General features: G+C 30.7%; 1 protein-coding gene across 14 annotated transcripts in view; it reads left to right on the plus strand.

Annotated features, from left to right (window-relative positions):
* LOC143046249 (uncharacterized) overlaps positions 1 to 26,682 on the plus strand; it is an 80,180-nt gene extending 53,498 nt beyond the window's left edge. For 7 of the 14 annotated variants that reach the window (XM_076219299.1, XM_076219305.1, XM_076219302.1 and 4 more), the window contains 10 exons: positions 2,045 to 2,077; positions 2,520 to 2,555; positions 2,819 to 2,854; positions 4,447 to 4,491; positions 5,211 to 5,273; positions 8,130 to 8,207; positions 9,688 to 9,741; positions 9,953 to 10,030; positions 12,061 to 12,128; positions 21,888 to 26,682. In XM_076219299.1, coding sequence (XP_076075414.1) covers positions 2,045 to 2,077; positions 2,520 to 2,555; positions 2,819 to 2,854; positions 4,447 to 4,491; positions 5,211 to 5,273; positions 8,130 to 8,207; positions 9,688 to 9,741; positions 9,953 to 10,030; positions 12,061 to 12,114 — 477 coding nt within the window. In that variant the 3' untranslated portion in view covers positions 12,115 to 12,128; positions 21,888 to 26,682. Of the gene's footprint in view, positions 1 to 2,044; positions 2,078 to 2,519; positions 2,556 to 2,818; positions 2,865 to 4,446; positions 4,492 to 5,210; positions 5,274 to 8,129; positions 8,208 to 9,687; positions 9,742 to 9,952; positions 10,031 to 12,060; positions 12,129 to 21,885 lie in introns of those variants that run through there. The other 7 variants (XR_012969108.1, XM_076219300.1, XM_076219307.1 and 4 more) reach the window with 7 other exon arrangements.
* The last annotated feature ends 614 nt before the right edge of the window (positions 26,683 to 27,296 follow it).

Genomic DNA, 27,296 nt, shown 5'->3' on the forward strand with positions numbered 1-27,296 from the left:
TGATTAGGTCAGTTTATGGGGAACCACTAGTGGAAGCTGGTCAATGATATTTGGTATGCAGTTATATAAGCATTGGCACATCTCATTTCCATAGAGATTGTTTAGCCATGTACCTCATTCATTGTTCATTGACTTTGAATATTTGCAAAACTTATGTAAGATGTTAAAGTTGCTATTTTAATTTCAACATTTGCATAATCAAAATTACAAAAAGGTGAGACATATCTGTGTGATAACAGTTTTTAAAAGGAAGAATGTCTTTCTCATCATTGTTTTCTCTTATATGATTCATTCCACTATCTTTATTTTGATCTCATGATGTAAATCATGTAATGGAATTTTGAAGAAATGTTTCAGCATTTCACAAATTACTGCATTCACATTTTGAAGTAAAGTCATTGACACAGAGAGGGACGTCATTTGAAGAAAACATACAGTTCAGGAAAGTCAGAGTGAAAACTGTAAACAATGTTTTGAGACAAATAACAAATAAACCTTGTGCACAACTGTGCTACATTGGAGTAGAGTTGTCTCCCCTCCCCCAGTGACTTGATTATTTTATAATGATTTGCTTAATAATCAGCTTAATAAAATGTATATCTCTATAAAATATGTCTTTCAAAGATGCTGTAGTACTATAAAAAGCATCCAAAATATAATGTTAATTAAGAAATAAAAGAGCTATGTCCCTTCTGTCTGGTTGCAACTGCATAGATTTTTACTTAACATTTTTAAGCCCCACCTACGATAGTAGAGGGGCATTATGTTTTCTGGTCTGTGCGTCCGTTCGTGCGTCCGTCTGTCCCGCTTCAGGTTAAAGTTTTTGGTCAAGGTAGTTTTTGATGAAGTTGAAGTCCAATCAACTTCAAACTTAGTACACATGTTCCCTATGATATGATCTTTCTAATTTTAATGCCAAATTAGAGTTTTTATCCCAATGTCACGGTCCACTGAACATAGAAAATGAAAGTGCGAGTGGGGCATTCGTGTACTGAGGACACATTCTTGTTGTTAATTAAGGGAATCCGCTATTCAGTTTCAAAATAAATAGCTTTTCAAACACTAGTATGTATTGATAGGGGACTAAAAAAGGAACCACAATAGCAAAAAATAAAATTAGATCAATGTGCTTGTTTTCGAAATATTAGCCATTGAAATTTTGGTGGGAAAATATTCTCTCTTGATTTATTCATAGCTTTATCATTGACAAGTTTATGTTCTCAAAATCTTTTAAAAAATAACAACGATTTTATAAGACTTCAACAGATGGCTTATAATTATACATATAAAAGATTTTTAAAAGAAAAAATGGGGGTGAATGAGCAAATTTTTTTAAGGCATTCAAATGGATAAAACCAGAGGATTCCGAAAATCTGACAAAAATTCCAAAACATGACAAACAACACCCTTAATTTATATTTATGTTGTTTTGAAAAAATATCATAAACATAATTATACCCTCTTTAAAAAAAGTGGGTATACTGTTTTATTATACCCCCGCTTTAAAAAAGTGGGGGTATAGTGCTTTACCTCTGACTGTCCATCTGTCAGTCCGTCCGTCCGTCCTATGAATATTTCCATCGCATTTTTCTCAGGAACTACTATGCAAGGATTTCTGACATTTGGTTTCAGGGTTTATATAAGTCAGCTATACCGTGTGATGAGTTTCCAGATTCATCGCTCAACAACTTCCTGTTTAACGAACACTTGTATCATTTTACACATGATAGCCAAGTTGAAAATTTTCGTCGCATTTTCCTCAGGAACTACAATACAAGTATTTGGTTTCAGGGTTTTTATAAGTCAGCTACAATGTGTGATGGGTTTTCAGAATCATCACTCAACAACTTTCTGTTTACCCAAATATTTGGGTGGGGGTGTCATTAGTGAGCAGAAGCTCACAGTTTTACTTGTTTTATTTGTTTCTTTCAGTTACATGGACCACCAGGTCCCCCAGGGCCAATGGTAAGTAATTTTGTTTCTTTCAGTTACATGGACCACCAGGTCCCCCGGGGCCAATGGTAAGTAATTTTGTTTCTTTCAGTTACATGGACCACCAGGTCCCCCAGGGCCAATGGTAAGTAATATTGTTTCTTTTAGATACATGGACCACCAGGCCCCCCCAGGGCCAATGGTAAATAATTTTTTTTGCAATCTTCAACCTTTGAACTGTATTTTTATTTGGTTTTTAGTACATTATTTACATAAAATAACCTTAAAAAGAAACATTACCTACAAACAAAAAATAGACCAACAATGCCAGAGCAAAGGAAAATATGCAGTGAACAAAAAATAGTAAAAAGAAGGCACAGTCAAGAAAAAATCAGTATGAGAAATTTGAACCTTATCTGAAACAAATTTTACCGTAAGCGGTTTCTCCTGTACTACAAGAAAAACTATAATTTATGAATGCCACTCTATTAAATGTTACAATTAATGCATGGCTGTCTCTTAAGAATTTAATTTTATATATAGGACCAATTTAATAACTTTATTAATTCTGATAATTTTTTCTACAGGGACCTATGGGATTAAGAGGACCTCCAGGAATCAAGGTATTTATATTTCTATATATTTGTAGGAACTGTTGTTCTGTACTACAAAAAAAATAGATCTTTGGAAGTATATAAGTCAATTTTATCAGGCAGTGAAAAAAGATTTTTATAGGCAGTCAAACTTATATATTGTCCTGAATAAATGACCAATCGTAAATATAATTGTTCCAATACCTGTTAACCAAAATTAACTACTACTCACACAAACCAAACCTCACAGTAGGAGAAGTTAAAAATGAGTTACGGTTATTTTTTTATTTTAGGGAGACAGGGGACCATCAGGACCCAAAGGTGAAACAGTAAGTCACAGTAGGTTGTATAAAGGTACCAGATAATAACATCTAAACAGCATAACATCATAACACATACATACATTCACTCAAAACAATACAAACATAAAACTTCTCACAGATGTGCTGCCTGATGATATGCTTCACAACAAGCTGACTTCTCACAGATGTGCTGCCTGATGGTATGCTTCACTACAAGCTGACTTCTCACAGATGTGTTGCCTGATGATATGCTTCACTACAAGCTGACTTCTCACAGATGTGCTGCCTGATGATATGCTTCACTACAAGCTGACTTCTCACAGATGTGTTGCCTGATGATATGCTTCACTACAAGCTGACTTCTCACAGATGTGCTGCCTGATGATATGCTTCACTACAAGCTGACTTCTCACAGATGTGTGGCCTGATGATATGCTTCACTACAAGCTGACTTCTCACAGATGTGATGCCTGATGATATGCTTCACTACAAGCTGTGATCTTTTTAGTTTAAATTTTGTAGAGACTACAACACAAAAAAAAGCATTTGAAGGTCAACATTCAGTGTTCAACAATGGACATATAGATTCCCTCACTGAACAAATATGTTACATTATTTCTCTAGTCGAGACAGTTAAATTTTAATATTTAAAAGGCGAGGCTTGCTGAGCTTTTTAAATATGTAAAATTTAACTATTGATAGTGGAGAAATATCGCAAAACACAAGTAGTGTTGGAATACATTTCTCTAATGATTTTATTCTTCCTGTTCAAAGATTTGCAGAAAGTTCTTAATATGTGACGTCATCAGGCATGTTACCAGTAAATATACATAAGCATTTTGATCTTTAAACTCTTAGAAGTTTGGGGCATATAAACCTTTAATATATGCCACACAACCCTATATTTTGACCTTGGAAAAAAATTGTAGTGCATATGAACTTTCTATTCTAGGATATATTTTTTTTCAAAACTTCAAATTAAAAGTGGTACAGTTTTAGCCGTATAAGGAGTTCTATGGGAAATTGCTTTGTCGATATTTACAGAAATGCAACCTATAGCACAAAAATTAGAGAAAAATGTCTATCCAACCTGTAGCACTCTAAATAGCTCTTGAGTTTATAAAATTAAATACAAAGACTGTAAGATCTGTCATCATCACTAAAGTCTGACATTGATTAGGTTTTTTTCATTTGATTTGTTAAAGCCCATCTAAGACGGGACATATTATTGTATATCAGCCTGTTTGGTATGTCTGTCTGATGACTCTGATCGTCAACACAAATTTGCGTACTAATTTTCTAGTCATTGCCTTTATTGTGTGAATCCACGAGGTTGGCTAAAAACCACCAAGATGATAAATTGATGCCATTGTTATTCTTCTACATTCACATTTATTCTTGTTAACAAATGTTCCATGTTCTAAACAAAAAGTGTTGTAGATTAGAAGTATGTTTTCAACATTTTTCAAAAAAGGTTAAAAGAGTAGAAAATTGTGTTGACTCAGATTTGTTTTTAAAAAGTTTATAAATATTCTGCTTCAGTTCCTGAGATATAATGGAGTTACCCATGATCCATGAAAATTGTATTTGAAGTATACTAATATATATAAATATTACAGGGTGAAAAGGGAAAAACAGGCCTCATTGGACCAATTGGATTACCTGTAAGTTACTTAACTTTCAATAATTTGGTCAATGTTAGGGTGAATTACAATATCACATGGGGAGTTTAATTTTTCCTATTTGAAACAGTAAATGAGTACAACCAACCTTATCTGAATTAGGAATGAAGAATTTGAAAATATAAAAAAGAAGATGTGGTACGATTGTCAATGAGACTACTCTCCACAAGAGACCACATGACTCAGAAATTAACAATAAGGTCACCATAAGGCCTGTAGCACTGAGCAAAGCCCATACCACCTAGTCATCTATATTGTAATTAAAGCTTTGCCTTTGTAAATCAAAGGTTTTCCTGTTGCAAATTTGAAATACCTAGGAAGAATTAAAGAAACCGCCTATAAAATTTGTTCATGAATTTAAAATGGGGGGCCCTTGTTCTCAAAAAAAAGATTTTAGCTATTCTCTATACAAAGAGATCCATTGATACCAAAACATTGCATTAGAATGACATCTTTCGTTCAAGTATGGAAAGTAACTTGTTTTGCAATATTCATTTGAAATTAGTTTTACCTTTAAAATGGATGTATATCTGTCTATTTATCATACAGAGAATGAATGAGCTTTGCATTCTGATAACAATCCATGTTTGTTTCGTCTCCAATCAAAATTTTTCAATCTTAATATTTATAAAATGTGAGTTGCATGAATAATTTTTTTTATGTTGCTAAATTCATTTGTTTGCTTGCTATGTATGATGTAGGGAGCGCAGGGGCCTCTAGGAGATTCTGGCCCGGCGGGCGCTGATGGACACCATGGTCCAGTGGTGAGTCAATGTTACAGCATGAATGTTCATATAAATGCTGCATCTCAAGTTTGTATGTTAAAGTTAGGCCATGTATCTTAAGTTGTATGTTAAAGTTAGGCCATGTAAAATTAATTATCTGGTTCTATGTGTCTGTTGAACATCAACTATGACAATGGATAAGTTAAATCTGCTGTCATTACCAGACCTTCATTCTCATACTTTTGTACATGGTTTCAACATCTTTTCTGTAGCGATGTAAAAACGATGTCTAAGACCATAAAATACAAGTCAAGTTTGATGGGGGGGGGTATAAAAAGTTTCAAAAGCCAGATGATTAAATTTACCAGACCTATACAAGTATTATGATTGAAGTATGTCACAAAGTTCTATGCAGTTGTTGTCAAGGGAATGCTTATCTTTTTTTGCCATTCAGCATTTTCATATTTTTATTGAAACAAAACTTGAGAATGGCATATTTTAGTTTGAACCATCCAGAAGATGACCCAATATCATGATGATTGATGAAAGCAATGCTGATTTATCTATTTTAGCTTTTATCTCCTAGTGTATTTAGAGTTACTGTTTTTGTACCTTCGTGTATAAAAATGTTTAATATTATGTTTCTTGTTCATGACTTGCAACTTTCATGTGAAGTATATCAAGTTTACTAACAATGGCTATATTTTAAATCATTATATGTTATTATGTGTTATTTATTGTTTATTAAAATTAAAATCTTAGTTGCTCTGTACCTTACTAGCTCGCTTGTAGATATGAAAAGTTGTTTGTTTTTAAGTTTAATAAAACAATGTCTTTTTTATCTTCTTTTCTACTGAATTTGTTTGTTTTATTTGCTATAGATGATAAAAAAAAACTAGGTTGAAAGTTGATTTTTAGCTCACCTGGCCCAAAGGGCCAAGTGAGCTTTTCCCATCACTTTGTGTCCGTCGCCCGTCGTCTTCGTCGTCCGTCGTCCTTAACTTTTACAAAAATCTTCTCCTCTGAAACTGCTGGGTCAAATTAAACCAATTTTGGCCACAATCATCTTTGGGGTATGTAGTTTAAAAAATGTGTCCGTTGACCCGGCCAACCAACCAAGATGGCTAAAAATAGAACATAGGGGTAAAATGCAGTTTTTGGCTTATAACTCAAAAACCAAAGCATTTAGAGCAAATCTGACATGGGGGTAAAATTGTTTATCTAGTCAAGATCTATCTGCCCTGAAATTTCAGATGAATCAGACAACCTGTTGTTGAGTTGCTGCCCCTGAATTGGTAATTTTAAGGAAATTTTGCTGTTTTTGGTTATTATCATGAATATTATTGTAGATAATGATAAACTGTAAACAGCAATAATGTTCAGCAAAGTAAGATTTTACAAATAAGTCAACATGACGGAAATGGTCAATTAAGGAGTTATCGTCCTTTATAGTCAATTTTTAACAATTTTCATAAAATTTGTAAATTTTTATTAACATTTTCCACTGAAACTACTGGGCCAAGTTCAATAGATAAAGATAATTGTAAGCAGCAAGAATGTTCAGTAAAGTAAGATGTACAAACACATCACCATGAATCCATCTGCTTCCTTTGTTTAATATTCACATAGACCCAAATGAGCGACACAGGCTCTTTAGAGCCTCTAGTTTTTTTATGCCCCACCTACGATAGTAGAGGGGCATTATGTTTTCTGGTCTGTGCGTCCGTTCGTCCGTTCGTTCGTCCGTTCGTTCGTCCGTTCGTTCGTCCGTTCGTCCGTCTGTCCCGCTTCAGGTTAAAGTTTTTGGTCGAGGTAGTTTTTGATGAAGTTGAAGTCCAATCGACTTCAAACTTGGTACACATGTTCCCTATGATATGATCTTTCTAATTTAAATGCCAAATTAGAGTTTTGACCCCAATTTTACGGTTCACTGATAGAAAATGATAGTGCAAATTTCAGGTTAAAGTTTTTGGCTTCAGGTTAAAGTTTTTGGTCAAGGTAGTTTTTGATGAAGTTGAAGTCCAATCAACTTGAAACTTAGTATACATGTGCCCTATGATATGATCTTTCTAATTTAAATGCCAAATTAGAGTTTTGACCCCAATTTTACGGTTCACTGAACATAGAAAATGATAGTGCAAATTTCAGGTTAAAGTTTTTGGCTTCAGGTTAAAGTTTTTGGTCAAGGTAGTTTTTGATGAAGTTGAAGTCCAATCAACTTGAAACTTAGTATACATGTGCCCTATGATATGATCTTTCTAATTTAAATGCCAAATTAGAGTTTTGACCCCAATTTTACGGTTCACTGAACATAGAAAATGATAGTGCAAATTTCAGGTTAAAGTTTTTGGCTTCAGGTTAAAGTTTTTGGTCAAGGTAGTTTTTGATGAAGTTGAAGTCCAATCAACTTGAAACTTAGTATACATGTGCCCTATGATATGATCTTTCTAATTTAAATGCCAAATTAGAGTTTTGACCCCAATTTTACGGTTCACTGAACATAGAAAATGATAGTGCAAATTTCAGGTTAAAGTTTTTGGTCAAGGTAGTTTTTGATAAAGTAGAAGTCCAATCAACTTGAAACTTAGTATACATGTTCCCTTTGATAAGATCATTCTAATTTTAATGCCAAATTAGAGAATTTATTCCAATTTCACAGTCCTTTAAACATAGAAAATGATAGTGTGAGTGGGGCATCCGTGTACTGTGGACACATTCTTGTTTTCTTTCTAATTTTGTATTGTATTTTTATCCTTTCTTTTTCTTAAAAGCAATTTTCATATTTTTCAGTTTCTTATTATTTTACATTACAAAAAATAATTGTAAAGTCATTTACTGTTTACATAAGATAACTTGAAGAAAATTTGTGTTTAAATATTTTCCATTTAAATTTAGGGGCCACCAGGACCTCCGGGACCCATGGCAACAGTTGATGGTGTATGTTCTTGTGAAAAGGGAGACAAAGGAGAAAGGGTAACTTATTACTGATATTTTTATATTTCTGCAATTCAAAAGGTTTATGGTCAAATCAGGTATAATTTGGTTTTACTTCTCTGAGAGAAGGTTTTGGTGATAAAGAGGGAGCCTGAACACGGACACACGTGATATAAAAATCGCAAAAATGTTGCACAGAAACTAAAATCTGGAAAAACGAAGGACGAGAAAATTGAATCATAAATATTAAGGAAAAAACTTCTAGAAGTTATTACTCAGCAGTTCTTGGAGATAAATTATTAATGAACATGAATTCCTTGGGTCACCTTTTAGGGTCCACTAGTTGCATCTGATTAAAAAAATAAATATTACTCCTAGTAATTTGATGGACTTGATTATATACCACACATAAACAATATCTGGTCTGACTTTGAATAAGTCCTGGTTTACTTTTAATCAACTGTGGAACAAGCACAAGAAATTAAGAGTACAGACACATAACATGGAAAATAAATAGGTGCTAACACAAGAAAACGAAAAATAACACACCAAAACACAAAGATATGTCTAATTATAAAGGTTAAACGTCTGATAAGCTAAGAATGTGACTACTATATTCCACCAGTTTTGGCTTAGTTTGCTAAAAGTGGCATATTTATTTATTCTTCAGTTCTTTTACATTTAAGGAATAACTGTAATATTTTTTCTGTCTATGAAGAAATAACATAAAAAATTTGGTGCACATTGAATAACGCGCATAGCGGGTTATTTAACAGTGTGCACCACATTTTTTATGTTATTTCGAATAGACAGAAAAAATATTACAGTCATTTCTTATAATTTAATTCTAAATTCCATTTTAAACCGTAGAAAACCATGAAAAATCGTTGATGACGTCACTGTCACATGACTAAATTATGTCTATGAGCTAATAACAAAATAACGTCAGCCAATCAGAAGACGCGTTGCATCCAAAATTAAATTATTCTAATTTGTTACTACCATAGAGTTTTAAAAGTATGCTTGTAATTTCTCCAAATTCTTATAGTAATCTTAACTTAAATGTGACATGTGACATGTCAGTTACTGTCATCACTAAATTACTCTACTCTCGACAGTGTTCCTGTTGATGGAGATTCCACTATATGAAATTGGTAGCATATTTTTGTACAATATTGGTGCAGGATTTTGAAAGACATAAGTTTTATTTAGAATATCAATAAATGTCTATTCTTTTAAATAATAAAACTGCAAATACATCCCATGACAATTGATAAAGTATAAAAACCAAATTGAAATGGACAAATACAATTGAAAAAACAGCTATTGAGAAAAAAGTCAATGACCCTCCCAATAACAGAATACAATTACATTGAGTTAATACATAATGACTTATCTCCCTTTGATCAAGATATACATGGTAGATTGTATGAGCTTTACATTTTATTTAAATTTCTTTTATCATGCAGAACAAGTTTTCATGAAAGGTCATAATGTTTTTTTATGTTTTCATAAACAGGGAAGAAGAGGAAAAAGAGGAAAGAAAGGACCGACAGGAGACAGAGGACCTTCGGTAGGTTTATCTTCTTTAGTCTTTGATTTCAAATAATACTCAACTACCAGTAATACTTAATTATATATGTTCTAATGCTATGATAATATTTTAATTTAGCCTTTCTATTTATTATTTGAATTTTTGTTTTTTTCATTAAGAATGTTGACTATGTTTTGTTTTTTGTTTTTTTTATTTTTTAACTATAATCTGACACAATTTGTCAAAACAGGGTAGTCCTGGGTTAGATGCCCCCTGTCCTGTTGGAGACAACGGTTTACCTCTACCTGGCTGTGGATATGGATTAAAGGTAGCACGATATTCATTGAGTTTTAAAATGTTCTTGTATCTGTGGCATGCTGTTTATTTGAGTCTGTGATTTTTGTGGTATATTGATCCTTCTGTGCATTATACTGGCTTTAATGTGGCATGCTTTGTTTTTCTGGTTGACTAGTTCTTATTGGAGAACTTACATATATATATTTTAATCAGGTATTCATTATATTTCGTAAGTTTCAAGCATCACAGTTATCTGTCCTCTACTTTTACAATATTCTAGAGACATTTCCTTTAAAAAACAACTCTTGAATCAAAAGAGAGACAATTTGGGATAATATTTTTTTTTTATTTGGTAGATACCCCAGTACTGTTTCTTCTTTGCTCATGTTTTCTGGTGACTGTTTAGTTATCCAGTCATAAAATGTAGTAATCTATAGCAAAAAAAGAGGTAGTAATCCAGTACTGTTGTGAGTTACAACCCTTTATCATTGTCACTGAATCCATATCTGTATTAACACAATAACTGCAACTCTAGATGTTTTCCCATATCTACAAGTTATTCTCATTTTTGGTTAACTGTCTTCACAGTTGATATTAATTATACCCCACGCAACAAAGTTGTGGAGGGTATAATGTTTTATACACCACACAACATAGTTGCAGAGGGTATAATGTGTTTGACCAGTCCGTTTGTCTGTCTGTCTGTCTGTCAGTCCTGTTTCTTGTCATCGCAATTCCTCTGAAACCACACAACAGAATTTCATGAAACCGTTTTAGATAACAAGGACATACTACGTAGATGTGCATATCGACAGAAATTTACAATTTAGTTTTTTTTCTAGGAGTTATGCCCCTTGGAACTTATTTACTTCAATATACCTCTGCAACAGTTTGTCATCTTAAATCCTCTGAAACCACACAACAGAATTTCATGAAATTTTGTATATAATAAGGACATACTATGTAGATGTGCATATTGACAGGAAATTATGATTCAATTTTTTTTTCTTATACATTTTTTTCTTCTTACAGTTATTTTATTTCTCCAGTGACAATGTGGGGATGTGGGGTATGTGAGGGTTCCTTAATTTTTTGCTAGTTTTGGAAGAAGTTACAGTCCATTATCATTTTTTTGTTTGTCTATAAACTTAATTTGAGTGGGTACCTAGAAATCCTGATATCAAACAATATTATGTAGGATGTATCTGTGACCAGTGATGGTCCTTCAACACCTTTATTTGAGAGTAGTGTTGTTCAATTGTAATCATCAACAACAGTTTGATACTGTATTCTGTCAGTGTAATCTATTTTTTGTGTTAACAACTTCAGATAGTGAATGCACTGGAGTGTTGATCAACTTATTGACATGCTGCACGTCACATAAACAAAATTTAAATTTTTTTGTAAAGTGCATGAATATATGTATCCTTAAGATCATATTGGAAATGGTCAAATATCATTGTTATGGAAGTATTTATTAACTACTATAAACCAACTCATTCCTGAGCAATTTTCACTGTTGCTCAAGCAGAAAATAACATGAAAATATGAACCAAACTTGCATCTTTTTTTATATGAATACACAAAAATTATAGAAAATCAAAAAAATAAATGCCCTCAAAATTTACCAAAAGGGCTAAACAAAAAAAGGGTTCTTCCAAAAATGTTGATTTACTGTATTTGTTATGTATCCAAACTACCTGACAATTTATTTGCATTTATTTAAATAAAGATATATATACTGTCAGTGTTTTTGGTATATAGTGATCATATCTTATTTTTTTACCTCTGTATTATGTCCCTGATTGTAAAGAATTGATTGAGTAATTGAAATTTTGCTAAAGTTTTGTTATGTTTAATATTCATTCTGCGCTGCTGAGCAAATTATTTACTGCAGCAACTCAACAGAAAACTACATTTTTGAATTTGGAAGTAAGTTATCAATTAAAAAAAAATCATAAATTGTTTTCAATGGATTTGTGAAAATGAATAATTAGAATGGTTTTGCAGTAAACTGCAGGCATGGCTTCACTGCATGTAACTGTTGCTTGTATTTTGTAGGGACCTTGCCCAGTTGATAAAGATGGGAAACTGCAGTGTGACAATAAACCATAACCTTGAAAAAAAAGGTATTAGTATAAACCAAAACCTAGAGAAAAATATTAGTATAGTACAAAACCTTGAACAAGGAATCAGTATATAGTCCAAAACCTTGAAAAAGATATCAGTATAGACCTCAACCTTGAAAAGGATATCATCTTTTACCAACACCTTGAGAAATGTACAGTACAAATTACTAAAAAACAATAAAATGAACTTGGTTGACTAAGAAACAGCAACATCAAAAACAATAGTAAATTGTTTATGATATAGATATTTCATTTTAAGTGTCACAAAGCAGTAGACAAAAGATTTATAAAGTTTATTTTTAAGGCTTCTACATTACCTAATATATAGTTACACATTAAATATGGCAGAAGATGTAGACAATAAATGACCTTTCCATAGATACCTGATATGTTTGAAATTTCAATATTTAACATTTCCCTATAGCTATCAGCTCACACTGCTTCTGCCATTATTTCTACAGTTCATCCAAATTGTAGGACTCTCGTAATAGGTATTAGGGGTTATTGAATACTTTAAAAATAGAAAATTCCCTCCCTTAATCATCTGCAGTAAGGTTTATTTATAATGTTATAAAAGAAAAAGTGGATAGAACAGATACTTACTTGGTGGTTATCCATTATCTACTAAATGCACATTCATATTATTGTGGACTGAAAATTTGGAGAAGTTATGGAAAAATTCATATAAAGTATTCCAAAGAACGTTGTGTCTTGCCTGTGACTGCTCTATGTGTTATAAACTGCCAAAATTCTGAGTCCGTTATTAAAAAAAAATCATGATTTGAGTGGTAAGTTAAGGAAATTGTAATTAAAAAAGAAAAAGCTTTTCTTGGGGTGGTATCATTTTTTTTATTTACTCTGAGGAAGATATACAATTATCTCAAGTTACAACCAAGATTCAAAGGGATATCAAGTGAATTGGGAATGTGTATACCACTATTTTAATTCTAATTAAAGAATTTGTAATTAAATTTTGAGAAAGGTACATTTCCATTAATTTTCAGAACTGAAATAAGAAAGTTTTAGTCCTTTTTTCGAAATTTAAAGCTAACTTGAAAAAGAGAGAATTCCCATGAGACTTGAAAATATATTTGAGATGAAATACATGTTTCTTGAGATGTATAGTGTTTTCAATAGTTCTATTGCTTTTTGTTTATAGAATAAAAACAAATAGGTGTTTATAACCTTTCCATCCATAAAGAATGATATCTTTCAGAAAAAAAGGTGGAGCTTCAACCATGGAATGATGATATCTTTCAGAAAAAGGGGTGGAGCTTCAACCATGGAATAGCATCACAATGAACTTATTGTACCATAGCTAATTACCACCTACTTTCCTCTTAGATTCTTGTTGGGCTTTGTGTGTATTTATCCAAATAATGTACAACATGAAATTGCAGATTATAGACCATATTTTCCCCCCAATCTACTTTTTATGCAGCTGCACCTAAATATTGACTGCAAAAGTCCCATTATCAGTAAAAATACAGATTTATCTGATCTTGACCCTTTTTTCAGTGCAATCCATATCAGTTTGTCAGTAAACTAGTTTTGATGTTTTGTTGTGAAATTGTTATAGTTGAAAACTGAAACACGGGACTTGCACATATTGAAAATCATTTTTATATGAAAACACTGGATGCAGTTTAACTAAGAAGGTTTTTACTTGCACTTAATATCATTTATAAATGATGTTCTTTCTGGATTTATTTTTCCAGGAATGCTAAAACCTAAAATTATAAATCAATGAAGAAGTATGAATACTTGTTTACTAGAGGACATTTAGAGCAAAAAAGGACCTAGGGTGAATACTTAAATCCAACAAATTTCAACTTTAGCTGAGGGTCAGAACCATAGTATCAAAATTTATCATCAAAATATGAATAGAATTTTATAAAGCATGGCAAAGCAATGAACACATCCAACTCAGTAGCATTTTGCTTGAATCTCATTTTTTAGTGGTGGCCAAGTCATTTACTTTGATTTAAAAAAAAAACACCAAATATAAGTTGAAGTCTTGTTGTACAGAAATTAATGTACTGGTTAAAGAAATTGCAACATCTTTTATCAAAAATTAGAAAATATAGCCTGACTGTTAGTAAATTAACTAGCTTAATAAGCAACAGATGACAGTTTCACATTGTAAAACATTATTAGTTTTTAGTATAACTTTATCTGACAGGTGTACACAAACCTTATCACAAGTTTGTCTTTGATAATTGTATATTTACTTAGCTTAAATTCATATAACATTTGATTGTTCAAGGCCAGATAATTTTTTTTATTGATAAAGGTTTTTGTCAGGGACATGTATTTGTGGACTTTTATCTTTTTATTGCCATATCACAGTTCATATACACCTAGTTTATGGGACATCAACTTATTCATGAATAATTGATTTCTGAATGTCAGTTTAATAACCAGCTAATATAAATGTCTTTGATAGGAACAAATCAAATGATTAATTTCCTTAGTACTAGTTTAAGTGTATATGTTGTGCTTGCAAGAGAAAGATGTAAGTGAAAAAACAATGAGACAGCAACCCAAAATTATAATTTAAACAAAGTCAACATCTGATGGTTACCCTACTATCAACTGTGTACATATGCCCAAACTTCATTCTTGATAGACAAAGAAACAAAATGTTCTAGCAAGAAATTTAGATAAGATTCCTGACTTTAAACAGGAACATACACATTGACAGGGATTAAACTAGTTCAAAAAGCTCAACCCTCTCCTTGTAATCTTGCAGACAGTGAATAAACAAACCATAGCATGCACAAAGAAATCAACAATTATATTGTATCTATTATGTAGAACACCAAATATGCATTGAAAGGAAAAATAATACCATACATATTAAAATTCATACAATATATGTACACTTGTGGTGATATCTGAATTATATTGTAATATCTGATTGTTGTCTTAAAATTACTTCAATTATTGCACCTGATTTATATGCTCTGTAATTTGGAAAAAAAAAAATATTCTATTCAATTTATTCTATTTTACACTAATAAAATATAAAAGCATGTTTGAAATAGAATGCTAAAAACGAAATGCTCTATTAAACTAAGATCGGAACCCCAAAATTTCCCTTGTACATATACTGTAGATTCATTATTATTTGTTGGAGACCAATTTTCATGGATTTTGTGGGTACAGGTGAACCACGAAAACAAATGTTCAACAAACATCAAATTTTCTATAGGTTTGTATGCAGACATTGGCAAAATCAGACCACACCATATACATGTTTTTCTTTATCCACAAAAATGGGTACCCATGAAAATAAATGAATCCACAGTATTGTATATAATAATCAAAGAAATGTTTGATGTTGTTTTTTCATTAGTTTAAAAAGCATGCATGATTGAAACAGTGTCCTTAAAGCTAGAAAATAATTTTTAATCACCACAAAATAGGAAGCATGGATAAAAATCATTAAAGATTATTTTTTAATTAAAGGAATATAAAATTATCTAAAGGAAAAGAGTATAAGGAAATAATCTTTATTTCTCCATTCTTCCTTTTTCCTGCAGGCTGACTTGTAAGAGGATTATATAATGTCACAAAAGTTAAAATTCTCTCAGGGATGGGCAGTGAGTGAGAGAAAAATGACAAATAAATTTCTATTTCACCTGTCAAATACTATTTGTTTTTTCTTCTGACATTTGTTAATTTTGTGAAGTCAGCAGTTTATTATGTCATAATGTCATGGTCCATGTGATTGTAGGTCTAATGATATTTAAATTTGGGATTTTATACCTCTGTCAATGAAATAAGTGTTAATTATTGACCTGTTATGTGAATAGACAGTTAATTATTGTCTACATGTGAGATTTATCTTATTCATTTCATTATTACTTATTTAAATTTCCCACTTGAAAAAGACAATAAAACTTTCTTACATTTCAGACCATTTTGCCTTTTATCTTTAAATTATAGGCTTTATTTCTATTCAATTTGAAGATTTTAATATAAAGATTATTACTATAGAAGTTAACATAAAATATATTCAATTTTATGATGAAACATCTTAGATTTCTGTATGAAACATTTTGCAGAATACAAGTCAAAAGAAAGTTACAAAAGATTTTTTTTTTTGGGGGGGGGGAGGGGGGGACTGAACCTAAAAGTTTCTATCTGCTAACTTTTATACTGCCCTTATGAAGAAATGACTTAAGTATGTCGGTTATCTGGATTACTTGGGAGGAGGGAGTATTTCAAAGGTGTTTTTAAGTTACATACAATGATGGTGTAACTAGAAATTTTAATTTTAAAGATAGAACCATAGATGTAATAACCAGGTATTACATCTATGATAGAACCATTTATTTCCCCTATGAAGTTGTCATCAATTGTTGTGAAAACTTTATTATTATCAGTTTTGTACAAATCAAGTGTTTTTTTCTGATTCTATATACCATAATTTCTTGTTGAGTAGAAGTACATCAGCTGATATTTTTAAATTGTCTTTAGTTATAGATTTATTATATGAAGATCATACACACAGACCTAGCATCTGATGCAATGGGTTGGATTTTTTGTGGTTTTGTATTTTCATCGTTTGTATTAAACTAAGTGCTTTTATTTTGATTGAACCTTTTGACCTTTTGACCTGTATAATTTGTTGTTCCACTGTAAGATTGAACCTTTTGACCTGTATAATTTGTTGTTCCACTGTAAGATTGAACCTTTTGACCTGTATAATTTGTTGTTCCACTGTAAGATTTAATGAGAGAGGTATGCCTGGCTATAAGTGTTAAAGTACTGGGCCATACTAGTGGTTTCGGAGGTATCCTATACAGATCTTAAAATCTTAAGTTGTTTCTCCATATTGACATATTGTTTAGACTTTAAAAGGACTTAAAGGTTAAGATAGGGCATGTCATATTAATTTGGCAATTAGTAAGGTTGTTGCTGAAAATGATAAGATGACACTACAGACATTGCCCTCTATATTTATTTTTTTATGAAATTGTCTTATATTATTAAAATTCTTTTTTTTTTTTTTTTTTTAAGACATATAAACATTTTATTCCTAAATATTTCCTGTGTACAATTACCTTAGTCGTCCAGGATCAGGCTAAGGGTCCCTGTTTACAAAGTGAAACCATCTACTATTATTCAGGGGAAATAGAAGGCAATAAAAGAGTAGTCCACTTTTAACCTTGGATTTACATTTAGTGTAAAACATATAACCATATAATGTTAGAAGCATCTAACAGTTCTATACTTTAATACAAAATAGTAAGTAAATAATATAAGATACCCACATAAAAGATGTGCATTTACTACAATAAACATGATAAGCTAATTCTTTTTTATCACTTTTTTTATGTTTATATAAATTGATACAATCGATATTCTAATACTATAAACCATAAAAAATGTACTTTGACTCAAGCTATTAATACTATATTAAATGTCTAAATTTTCTTTATTACAGACTCCAATTTTGTCTTATCAATGATATCAAGGCCTTTCAAAAGAAGAACAAATTTAAGATTAATTTTCAGGTTTTGTTTCCAGATTTTATAAATATCTTGTGGTGTTTTAGGCGTTTTGTTAAATTTTATTGAATTCCTAATTTTCCATAGTGTCCTAATTTTCCATAGTGTATTAAAATTCTTAAATTTAAAGTCAGACAACTGTATTTTATCATTGGTACCAAAAATATTATAAAAGTTTAATAGTTCAAACATACACTGTATGGGTGTTTAATGTTTAATGGACATGTTGTAGCCTTGTTTACCTTTCCTTGTTCTCAATTCTACTTCCTTGCTGGTACTTAAACACCTGATATGTATTACTGTGTCCATACATCTGAGGCATACAGATAGAATGGTGATTTTCTACTGACAATCTTGCAGATTGACACTTCAATCTAAAAAATTAACCAGTTAACTTAAAAACATTTGTGCAAACATATTTTTGTAATTTTGTTAGTTGCATGTGTAGCAATAATCTATTAAAGTCTATGACAGTGTAATTTTAAAGAATATACATGTACTTGTATGGTCAAAACAAACTGATAAGAGTATTCAACACAGTTACCAGAAAGGGTTGAAGGTCTTTTTTACAGTCTTTGACACACTGGTGATATTCATTTGTTGAAGTTAAACTGAATACATTTTCTTTGTAATGTGTCTTCTCAGTAAATGACTAAAACAGACTTTCAATACGAAGAGCTTGGTCTAAGAGAGTCGCAATCATGATTTCCAAATAATGCTAGCACGAAAAGAAATCCTACAAAAAAAAGTGTAAAAAGTTAACTGTCTCCGACAATCACACTTTTTAAACTTCTAAAATATTGATATTGCATGCATATAGCGTTATATCCACAATATCATTGTTATCAAGGTTGTCTCCAACTAGTGAGAAAAAAATCTTTAATAAATACTGTTTGATAATTCACATTTCGATTTATTTAAGAGTTTGATGTAATTGTCAGATTTTTCTTCTGCTGTCAGTGTTGAATGCTTTGGAAAAGGTGAAGTATTCTAGACTAGATGATTTTGATTTGACACCTGTCCAGTTTTAAAGACACCTGTCTAGACTCTAGAGTATAAAAAAAACAAAGCATACAAAAATGAAATAATATTGTTTTAAAAAATATGTCAATATTAGAAAAATGGACAGAAACCTTCACCACTTGTCACAGTAGTTTGAAGTCGAGGTGAACTTTTTGACAAAGTACTTTTATTTACCAAGGTTAGATAATGACAGTCGTCGTTCGGTTATTGACCAAATTTAGTAAGCTGTTTATCATAATACGGTGAATGCCTCACATTTAGATAATTATCCCAATGTCTCTGACTTACATTTAAATCGGACTGATCTCAGCAATTTTAATAGCATTTAGTTGACAAAATAGACAAATTGGTACTACATTGTTTAATTTGATACAAAATATATATATATATATGTGTTTAATTTGATACAAATATATATATATATATATATATATATATATATATATATATATATATATATATATATATATATATATATATATATATATATATATATATAAGTTCTTCTTTGATACTTTATCAAAATGCTTTTAAAAATTAAAAAAAAAAAGAAAAATTTTAATTTACCCAAAACAGTGTTTAAGGGGTTAAAATAGAGTCCCTTTGTCATCCCCTATTATGGGTTAGAATGAGCGAAACTAAGAATCAACCAGTAATGACTTCAGCAATTCAAGATAAAATTAAAAATCCTTTATAAAGCAAAACTGTCATGTTGACGTAATATTAATGCAAACAAACTATATAGATTGATACTAAGCATTAGTCACTCCTTTAACATACTGAATGAACTTTTGTGTATATTGTATGTGACAAAAAGCATGTATGTATATGATGCTGTGACAATAAACATACTTATGCTTAGTTTTAAATCAGAGCTAGAGTTTTACATGATTTGCATCACATTTTACTGAAAAATAAACATTTTTATGTTTTTAATCTTTATCCTTAAAATTCTGGATTTAATACAACAGCAGTTACTATACAGTGTAAAAAATACAGAGTAAATTAAAAGTTATAATGTTATCTATCGATTAACACCTTTGATCTAGGTCTACAAGGTAGATATCAGGTGTGTTATGTAACTTTACATGGGGACTGTTTGTTGACCATTATTTCCCAGCTCGTCCTCCAGGCTTGTTTTTATAGCCACATATCATTAATGCCACTTCTTGATATAGGTAAACAAATGTAGAGTTAATATTGATACTTATCTGGACAAAAACTTCAATGAACTTTTGATGTTTTGTTTTTACAAGTGTTTAGTCTCCTCTTTAATGTAAAAAGAGATAAACAACGGAAAATTTTGGGGACATGGAAATTTTGGACAAAAATTACATGTGATGATTTGAATTATTCATGAACAAATTGTAAAAAAATTTGTAACATGTGGTCACTGTTCTTATAAGGCAAAATAATGCTGATTAAAAAAAATAATGATTTAAATATTCCAGTCATTTTCAATATGCATATTTATTATAATTGGGAAAACCAATGGCACATGAATTCAAGAATGTCTCCAAGATAATTCATCTAGTTCTCAAGGGTCTGGATAGAGAATAATGGGCCAGAAAATGGACTAAAAAGACAAAAGTTAAAGAAAGTACACCCCCCTCCTTTCAAAAAAATCAAACAATCTTTAATAGGAAATATTTTCTTGGATAGTAAAGACTTCTACACAGTCTTTATAATTATCAAAAGAAACAACATAAGTTCTATAGTCACAAGATGATAAATTTGTCTCATGATAAAGCTATGTCTGTAACAGCTTGCAGTAATGGAAAGTCATTCTATACTTGTACTTTCTAAATATATGTCAACCAGCTGAAATGATGAAACAAATAAAGCTGTTATGATATATGACGCAAGTCAATAGTATAAAAAAAAATCTGTTAATTAATTGTATAGGAGAATGTATACCATGTATTAGACATACTGTTTTTTAGGTTGATACTTAGTCTTATCATACTAATTTGTATACATCAAATATTCTACCAGGGAAAAGGCCTCTGCACCTTTCAAAGGTCAGGTACAATAGGAAAACAATGAATCAATGGTAAAAATAGAAGTAGTGCTTCTAGGCTTACAATGTTTCATCATTTTGCTTATGTATGTTGTAATTCATGAACAAAGTCGTTTTCAGTTAGTGATAAAGATGCGCTGTTTCAGCCGCAGATCCAGCCACTTTTTTAAAAGGGGGTTCCAACATATGTCCCCATACAAAAGCATTAGTTGTTAAACAGAAAGGGGGACAGTATGATGGTGTACCAGCCAGTCAAGGTCTTTTAAAACAGAAAGGGGGACAGTATGATGGTGTACCAGCCAGTCAAGGTCTTTTAAAACCACCAGTTAGTAAAAAGTGCAATTCCAACCCCAGAACTCCTCACTGGATCTGTAAGTGTGTTTTGTCCACATTTGATTTGTAAAACCCAGGAATTCTACTTGGATATAACCAAGTTCCTCCTGCAAATTTGAGTGATAAAGTTTTTGCAGTATGGATTTTAATATGCAGTGTATAATGTATCTTATTTTAAAATGCTATCAAGGTTTCATTGAGAGTTTAATGGTACATCTGTTTTAATGTTTCTGGTATGTACAGCTTTAAATGGACAAAATATGTTCATTTTAGAACCAACATGTCCCAAACTTGCCAACTTGAGGTCACAAAATAGAAAAAAAGTTAAAAAAAAAGTGATGTTCTTTAGTCACTAATAAAAGAAAAGTCTTCAAAAGGGACATCTGTAGGTCATCAAGCTGCAAAAAGTCCTAAAACTAGACATTTTTAGGTCAATAAACATTCATGAGTGATGGACTACAACATATATTCTCTATTTATCATAGACCTTAAATAAACTGTATACTGTCATTAGTGAATATATACCTTGAACAAACCCTAAGGATTTATCTGATTAAACGTAATTTGTATTATACAGTTGAATAATCTTATGTACTAAAGTTCACTCAACCATATTAAAAATCAAATTTTATTTTTATTTTATTCCAAATTTTTCAAAAACATACCGGTATTCTATATTTTTATTATTTTTAACGATTAATGAACAAACTACAGTAGTTATTTGCAGTGATGTTGTGCTGTGAAGATACAATGATCATTTCAAACAGAAAAAAATCTTTAAAGATCTTTAAACACAGTGTTAAAAAAGTGTTTGCAATATGTAATGAATCTCATGTGTAATAATTTTTAATTTTTCTTTTTCAGTGAACTGAAGAGATATTGACCAGAAATATTAACCAAAGAGAAATATAATCATTGTATAATCATATAACTGTTAATCTTAATATCATTGTGTTATTGACATTAGAATTCATCAGTCACCAAACTTGACATACATCTTAGACAATTGTTAAAGATTTTTTTGTCATTTTCTGTTATTGTTTAAAGTGCCTTTAAGTTTAGTTTGAAATTCATGAAAAAATTTGTGAAGATTTAAGTTACGATTAAAAGACAACCATATGCTAATGATTCGATAATTACACAATTTTAATATTAACATCCCATGGATATTCAGTTTTAGTTAATACACTAGATAAAATGATAAACTTTATTTGCTGTAAAACGCAAATCAGTTATTTTAAGCTGATAGATATAAGAGATTACTATTATACATTGTGTAAAAGTAGGCTCAGGACTTTAGTTACTGTTTCTTCTCTTGACTATATTTGATGCTAGTTGTTAAACTGAAACAAGAAACCAGGTTTAGGATTTCAATGTAAAGAAATTTGATGCATTTCATTGGATTTATATATTGCTTCCTTTTGGTATGACTGAAAAAACAAGACCTGATGTGTGTTAGGCCTTTTGAGTGTTCTGTACACCAATATAAGATGGACATCATTGAGACGACTTTTACAACACAATAAAAGTCAGACCTGGACCAAGGATATATCAGATTAATTTACTAGTTAATTATCATGACAACTTTAAGGGTCGTCCTCGATAATATTATATCTTTTATACATTGACACCTTTATTAACAACATGTAGACAATGGTTCAGTTAATTTTCACTCATGACTTGTAAACATGAATCAATGATCATGTATATTTCTACCACCAAAACCTTTTTAAATAAAACTATCAAAACTGTTTCAATATTTTGATAAATACGATTGTAAGAAATGAAATTTCAGATGGTCTTCTTTTCTTGAAACAAGAAAGATGTTATGACACGATAAACTAGAATTGATAAATTCACACACTATCTCTTTAAGATTTCAATAATATCAGATGTTAAAGATATTTGTCCCTGTTCAAGTCATGTCCCTCAGACACTTACACAACTTTTATTTCCTTCAACAAATGTATAAAAGAATATAAAACGTGCAGACCTTCAGGGGATCAGGAATATATGATAAAACAGAGAATGAAATGTAAAGTCATCAAATTTGGACTTCATTTGATTGGAAATTAATGATTCAACAAATGCTTGTTTTGTCTTTTGCTCAATTATATTTCATTTTTCTGTTGTGAATTCAGTTCTTCTGTCTTTCCCATATATATTATATGGAATTGTCGTTCATTTTAAAAGGGACAGTAGGGTCAAAAGGATAAAACAGATATTTCTCATTAATATGTACTACCCACCCACTCTAGACAACAAATTATACATTTTATAGGACCATAACTTTGTGTATCACTAACCAATAAACCTGTCATTAGATTTATGTATTCAGATTTTCTGCATGAATGATATTGTATGTTGTAAATAAATATGTAATTTTATATCAAATAGCCATATGATTATTAGAAATATTGTCCTTGTTTGGTATCAAAAACACTAGTATCATTGGATACACAATTTTTTTTTGTTCTAACATAATAAATACATGGAAATTTTTCTGCAAACTATTATAAGGTTATTTACATGCTTTTAGCTACATTTTCATTTATAAGAATGCAAATTTTAGTTCGATTGTCACAATTATTTAGTACATAATATGAAAAGAAAACAAAAATTTGTAAACTGCAAGTAGGTTTATTGTTTTGTATAACCCTTTTTTAGCTCACCTGGCCCAAAGGGCCAAGTGAGCTTTTCTCATCACTTGGCGTCCAGCATCTGTTGTCATCCGTCGTCGTTAACTTTTACAAAAATCTTCTCCTCTGAAACTACTGGGCCAAATTTAACCAAACTTGGCCACAATCATCATTGGGGTATCTAGTTTTAAAAATTTGTCCGGTGACCAGGCCAACCAACCAAGATGGCCACCATGGCTAAAAATAGAACATAGGGGTAAAATGTAAATTTTGGCTTATAACTCTGTAACCAAAGCATTTAGAGCAAATCTGACATTGGGTAAAATTGTTTATCAAGTCAATATCTATCTGTGGGTTGCTGCCCCCAATTGGTAATTTTTAAAGACATTTTGCCGTTTTTGGTTATCACCTTGAACAGCAATAATGTTCAGCAAAGTAAGATCTACAAATAAGTCAACATGACCAACATGGTAAGTTGAAGCCTTAAGGAGTTATTGCCCTTTGTAGTCAATTTTAAACAATTTTCATTAATTTGATAAATTTCTGTAAATTTTTACAAAATATTTTCCTCTGTAACTAACGGGCCAAGTTTATTATAGATAGACAAAATTGTAAGTAGCAAGAATGTTCAGTAAGTAAGATCTACAAACACATCACCATCACCAAAACACAATTTTGTCATGAATCCATCTGTGTTCTTTGTTTAATATGCAGTTTAATATGCACATAGACCAAGGTGAGCGACACAGGCTCTTAAGAGCCTCTAGTTTTTTAATTTTAGTTCAATATGATATGATGAAATTGCTTAATGTCCAAAATCTTCCAAAAATGATATTTAAACAACAGGATAATTTTAAAAGTATGAATTAAAAGAGATTTTGAGTATGACAGAAACAACTGTAAAAATGATTACAAATAATGCATCTTTGATTAAATTTTTGTGATAAGATAGAAGTGTCTTATAATTTTTTTTATGTATGATAATATTTTTTTATTTATTATATTTCTTTTGTGTGTGAAAATGTGCATTCAGGTCTTGAGTTATACAAACTACATTTTAATGTAATGAAACATATTTAACTTCAGGTCTTGAGTTATACAAACTACATTTTAATGTAATGAAACATATTTAACTTTTTTGGGAGGTAAACTGGTAATGGTATACACTTTTTAAAATCTTTTGCATATTAAGAATTGTAAAAAGGGGAGATAATAAAAAATTTGGTTTCAAATAAAAAGTTCAGTATTTTTTAAAATGTTTCTTTAATATCATTGATGGGATAAATTTTGCTCTGAGTGTCGCAAGAGTAATGTTCGCTTTTAATGTCTGCATAGAAGGAAGGATGTTATGTTTTAGTAGAAGGAATTAGAAAAAAAGATGTATTGAATTTTTAGACATATAGCTCTCTAGCTGAGTTGTGATATATAAAAATGTATATGTAAATTTTGTATTCTCCCATATTGAGATGTGAATTTTATATCATCTATATATTTCTTTGTATATAATCTATGTTGTGCCTATTTTTATAAATGAGATAAAAATTTCAAAAAAAGTGACATTTTAGATTAAGTCATTCATTGTTTCTTTGATATATCATGTTGAAACATCCAGGGCAAATCATTTATTTTTTTCACATTAATTAGATATAGGAAGATGTGGTGTGAGTGCCAATAAGATAACTCTCCATCCAAATAACAAATTAAAAAAAGTAAACCATTATAGGTCAATGTACGGCCTTCAACACGGAGCCTTGGCTCACACCAAACAACACGCTATAAAGGGCCCCAAAATTACTAGTGTAAAACCATTCAAACGGGGAAACCAACGGTCTAATCTATATAAAATTTAAAAAAACGAGAAACGAGAAACACGTATAAATTACATTAACAAACGACAACTTCTGTACATCAGATTCCTGACTTAGGACAGGTGCAAACATTTGCAGCGGGATTAAACGTTTTAATGGATCCAAACCTTCTCCCTTTTTCTAAAACAATAGCATAATATAAAATTACTTTTAGAAATCAACAAGAAAAATTAAATCCAGGACTCCATTTTTTTTAATTTATTCATATGAAGTACGTTATTGAACCTAGTTTGTGATTCTGAAATTCTAAATGTTAGATGATGCCATTAAATGATTAATATGACAAGATGGAACAGCAGTCTTAATACCGACCTTGAGATAAAGATGTGACATTTATGTAGGTATCTAATTGCTTTTATTGAGATATAGGCAAGAAAAAGACAAGACAGCAAATTGCTACAACCACTATTAATTGAATATAAATGTATTTAAACTTATACTAAACATTGTAGTATTTTGAAATGTTAAACAGATTCTGTTGGTATTTTTTATCTTTAAAAATAATACATTTTTGATAAACAATAAGCATACTCAAATGTATTGCCATTTTTAGATAATTAAAAATATATTCCTAACTTTAATCCTACATACCATAATATGAACTTGATACAGTGTATATAGTTTTACTATACAGGTACATGTACTTGATAGAACTCTTTCATTTATAATTTACCACAAAAGCCATTTTCAGATAACCATTCTCCAAGGATCAGAAACTACTTGTCTTTCCTGAATAAATTTTCTTAAAAAAAAGGTACATACTAGTAGTTGAAAAAATAAGTTCTTTTTTATATTTATTGGTAGGGAAAATATAAACACATATTTAAATTTCATCTGGGGGGGGGGGGTATGGAGGGCTAAAAAACATGAAATCCCAAAGTCCAGAGTTGTTTACAGAAATTTAAATCCTGCCATCGCGAAATTAAAAAAAAGAATTCCCAAATCGCGAAAAGATCAATCCTGAAGTCCCGAGCTTAAAAACATGCAATTCTGGAGTCCTGATAAAGGTCCTTCGCCCCTTTTATCCAAAATTATCTATAAAATCAATAGCAGCTTACAGACATTAATAGATTTATTTGTTTATATATCAGAACTATTTCATTACATGTATTGTTATTGTTTAATTAACACAAAATAAATTCTTTTTTGTAAGATTTGTGATCTATTGAATGACTATTGAACAACATTATCAATATGTATATACATGTAGTTGATCTTTTCATTTGCTTTGAAAATATAAGAAAGAAGATGTGATATTCTTGCCAATGAGACAACTCTCCACAAGAGACCAAATGACACAGAAATAAAGACTATAGGTCACTGTACAGTTTCAATAATGAGCAGAGCCTATATCGCATAGTCAGCTATAAAAGGCTTCAAATCACAGATGTAAAACATTCAAACAAGAAGACTACAGGCTTAATTAATGTACAACAAGAATGTGTCCATAGTACACGGATGCCCCACTCGCACAATCATTTTCTATGTTCAGTGGACCGTGAAATTGGGGTCAAAACTTAAATTTGGAATTAAAATTAGAAAGATCATATCATAGGGAACATGTGTACTAAGTTTCAAGTTGATGTAACTTTAACTTCATCAAAAACTACCTTGACCAAAAACTTTAACCTGAACTTCGCACTATCATTTTCTTTGTTCAGTGGACCATGAAATTGGGGTCAAAACTATATTTTGGCATTAAAATTAGAAAGATCATATCATGGGGAACATGTGTACTTAGTTTCAAATTGATTGAACTTCAACTT

This window comes from Mytilus galloprovincialis, chromosome 9, assembly GCF_965363235.1.
Source record: "Mytilus galloprovincialis chromosome 9, xbMytGall1.hap1.1, whole genome shotgun sequence".
Taxonomy (NCBI): domain Eukaryota; kingdom Metazoa; phylum Mollusca; class Bivalvia; order Mytilida; family Mytilidae; genus Mytilus; species Mytilus galloprovincialis.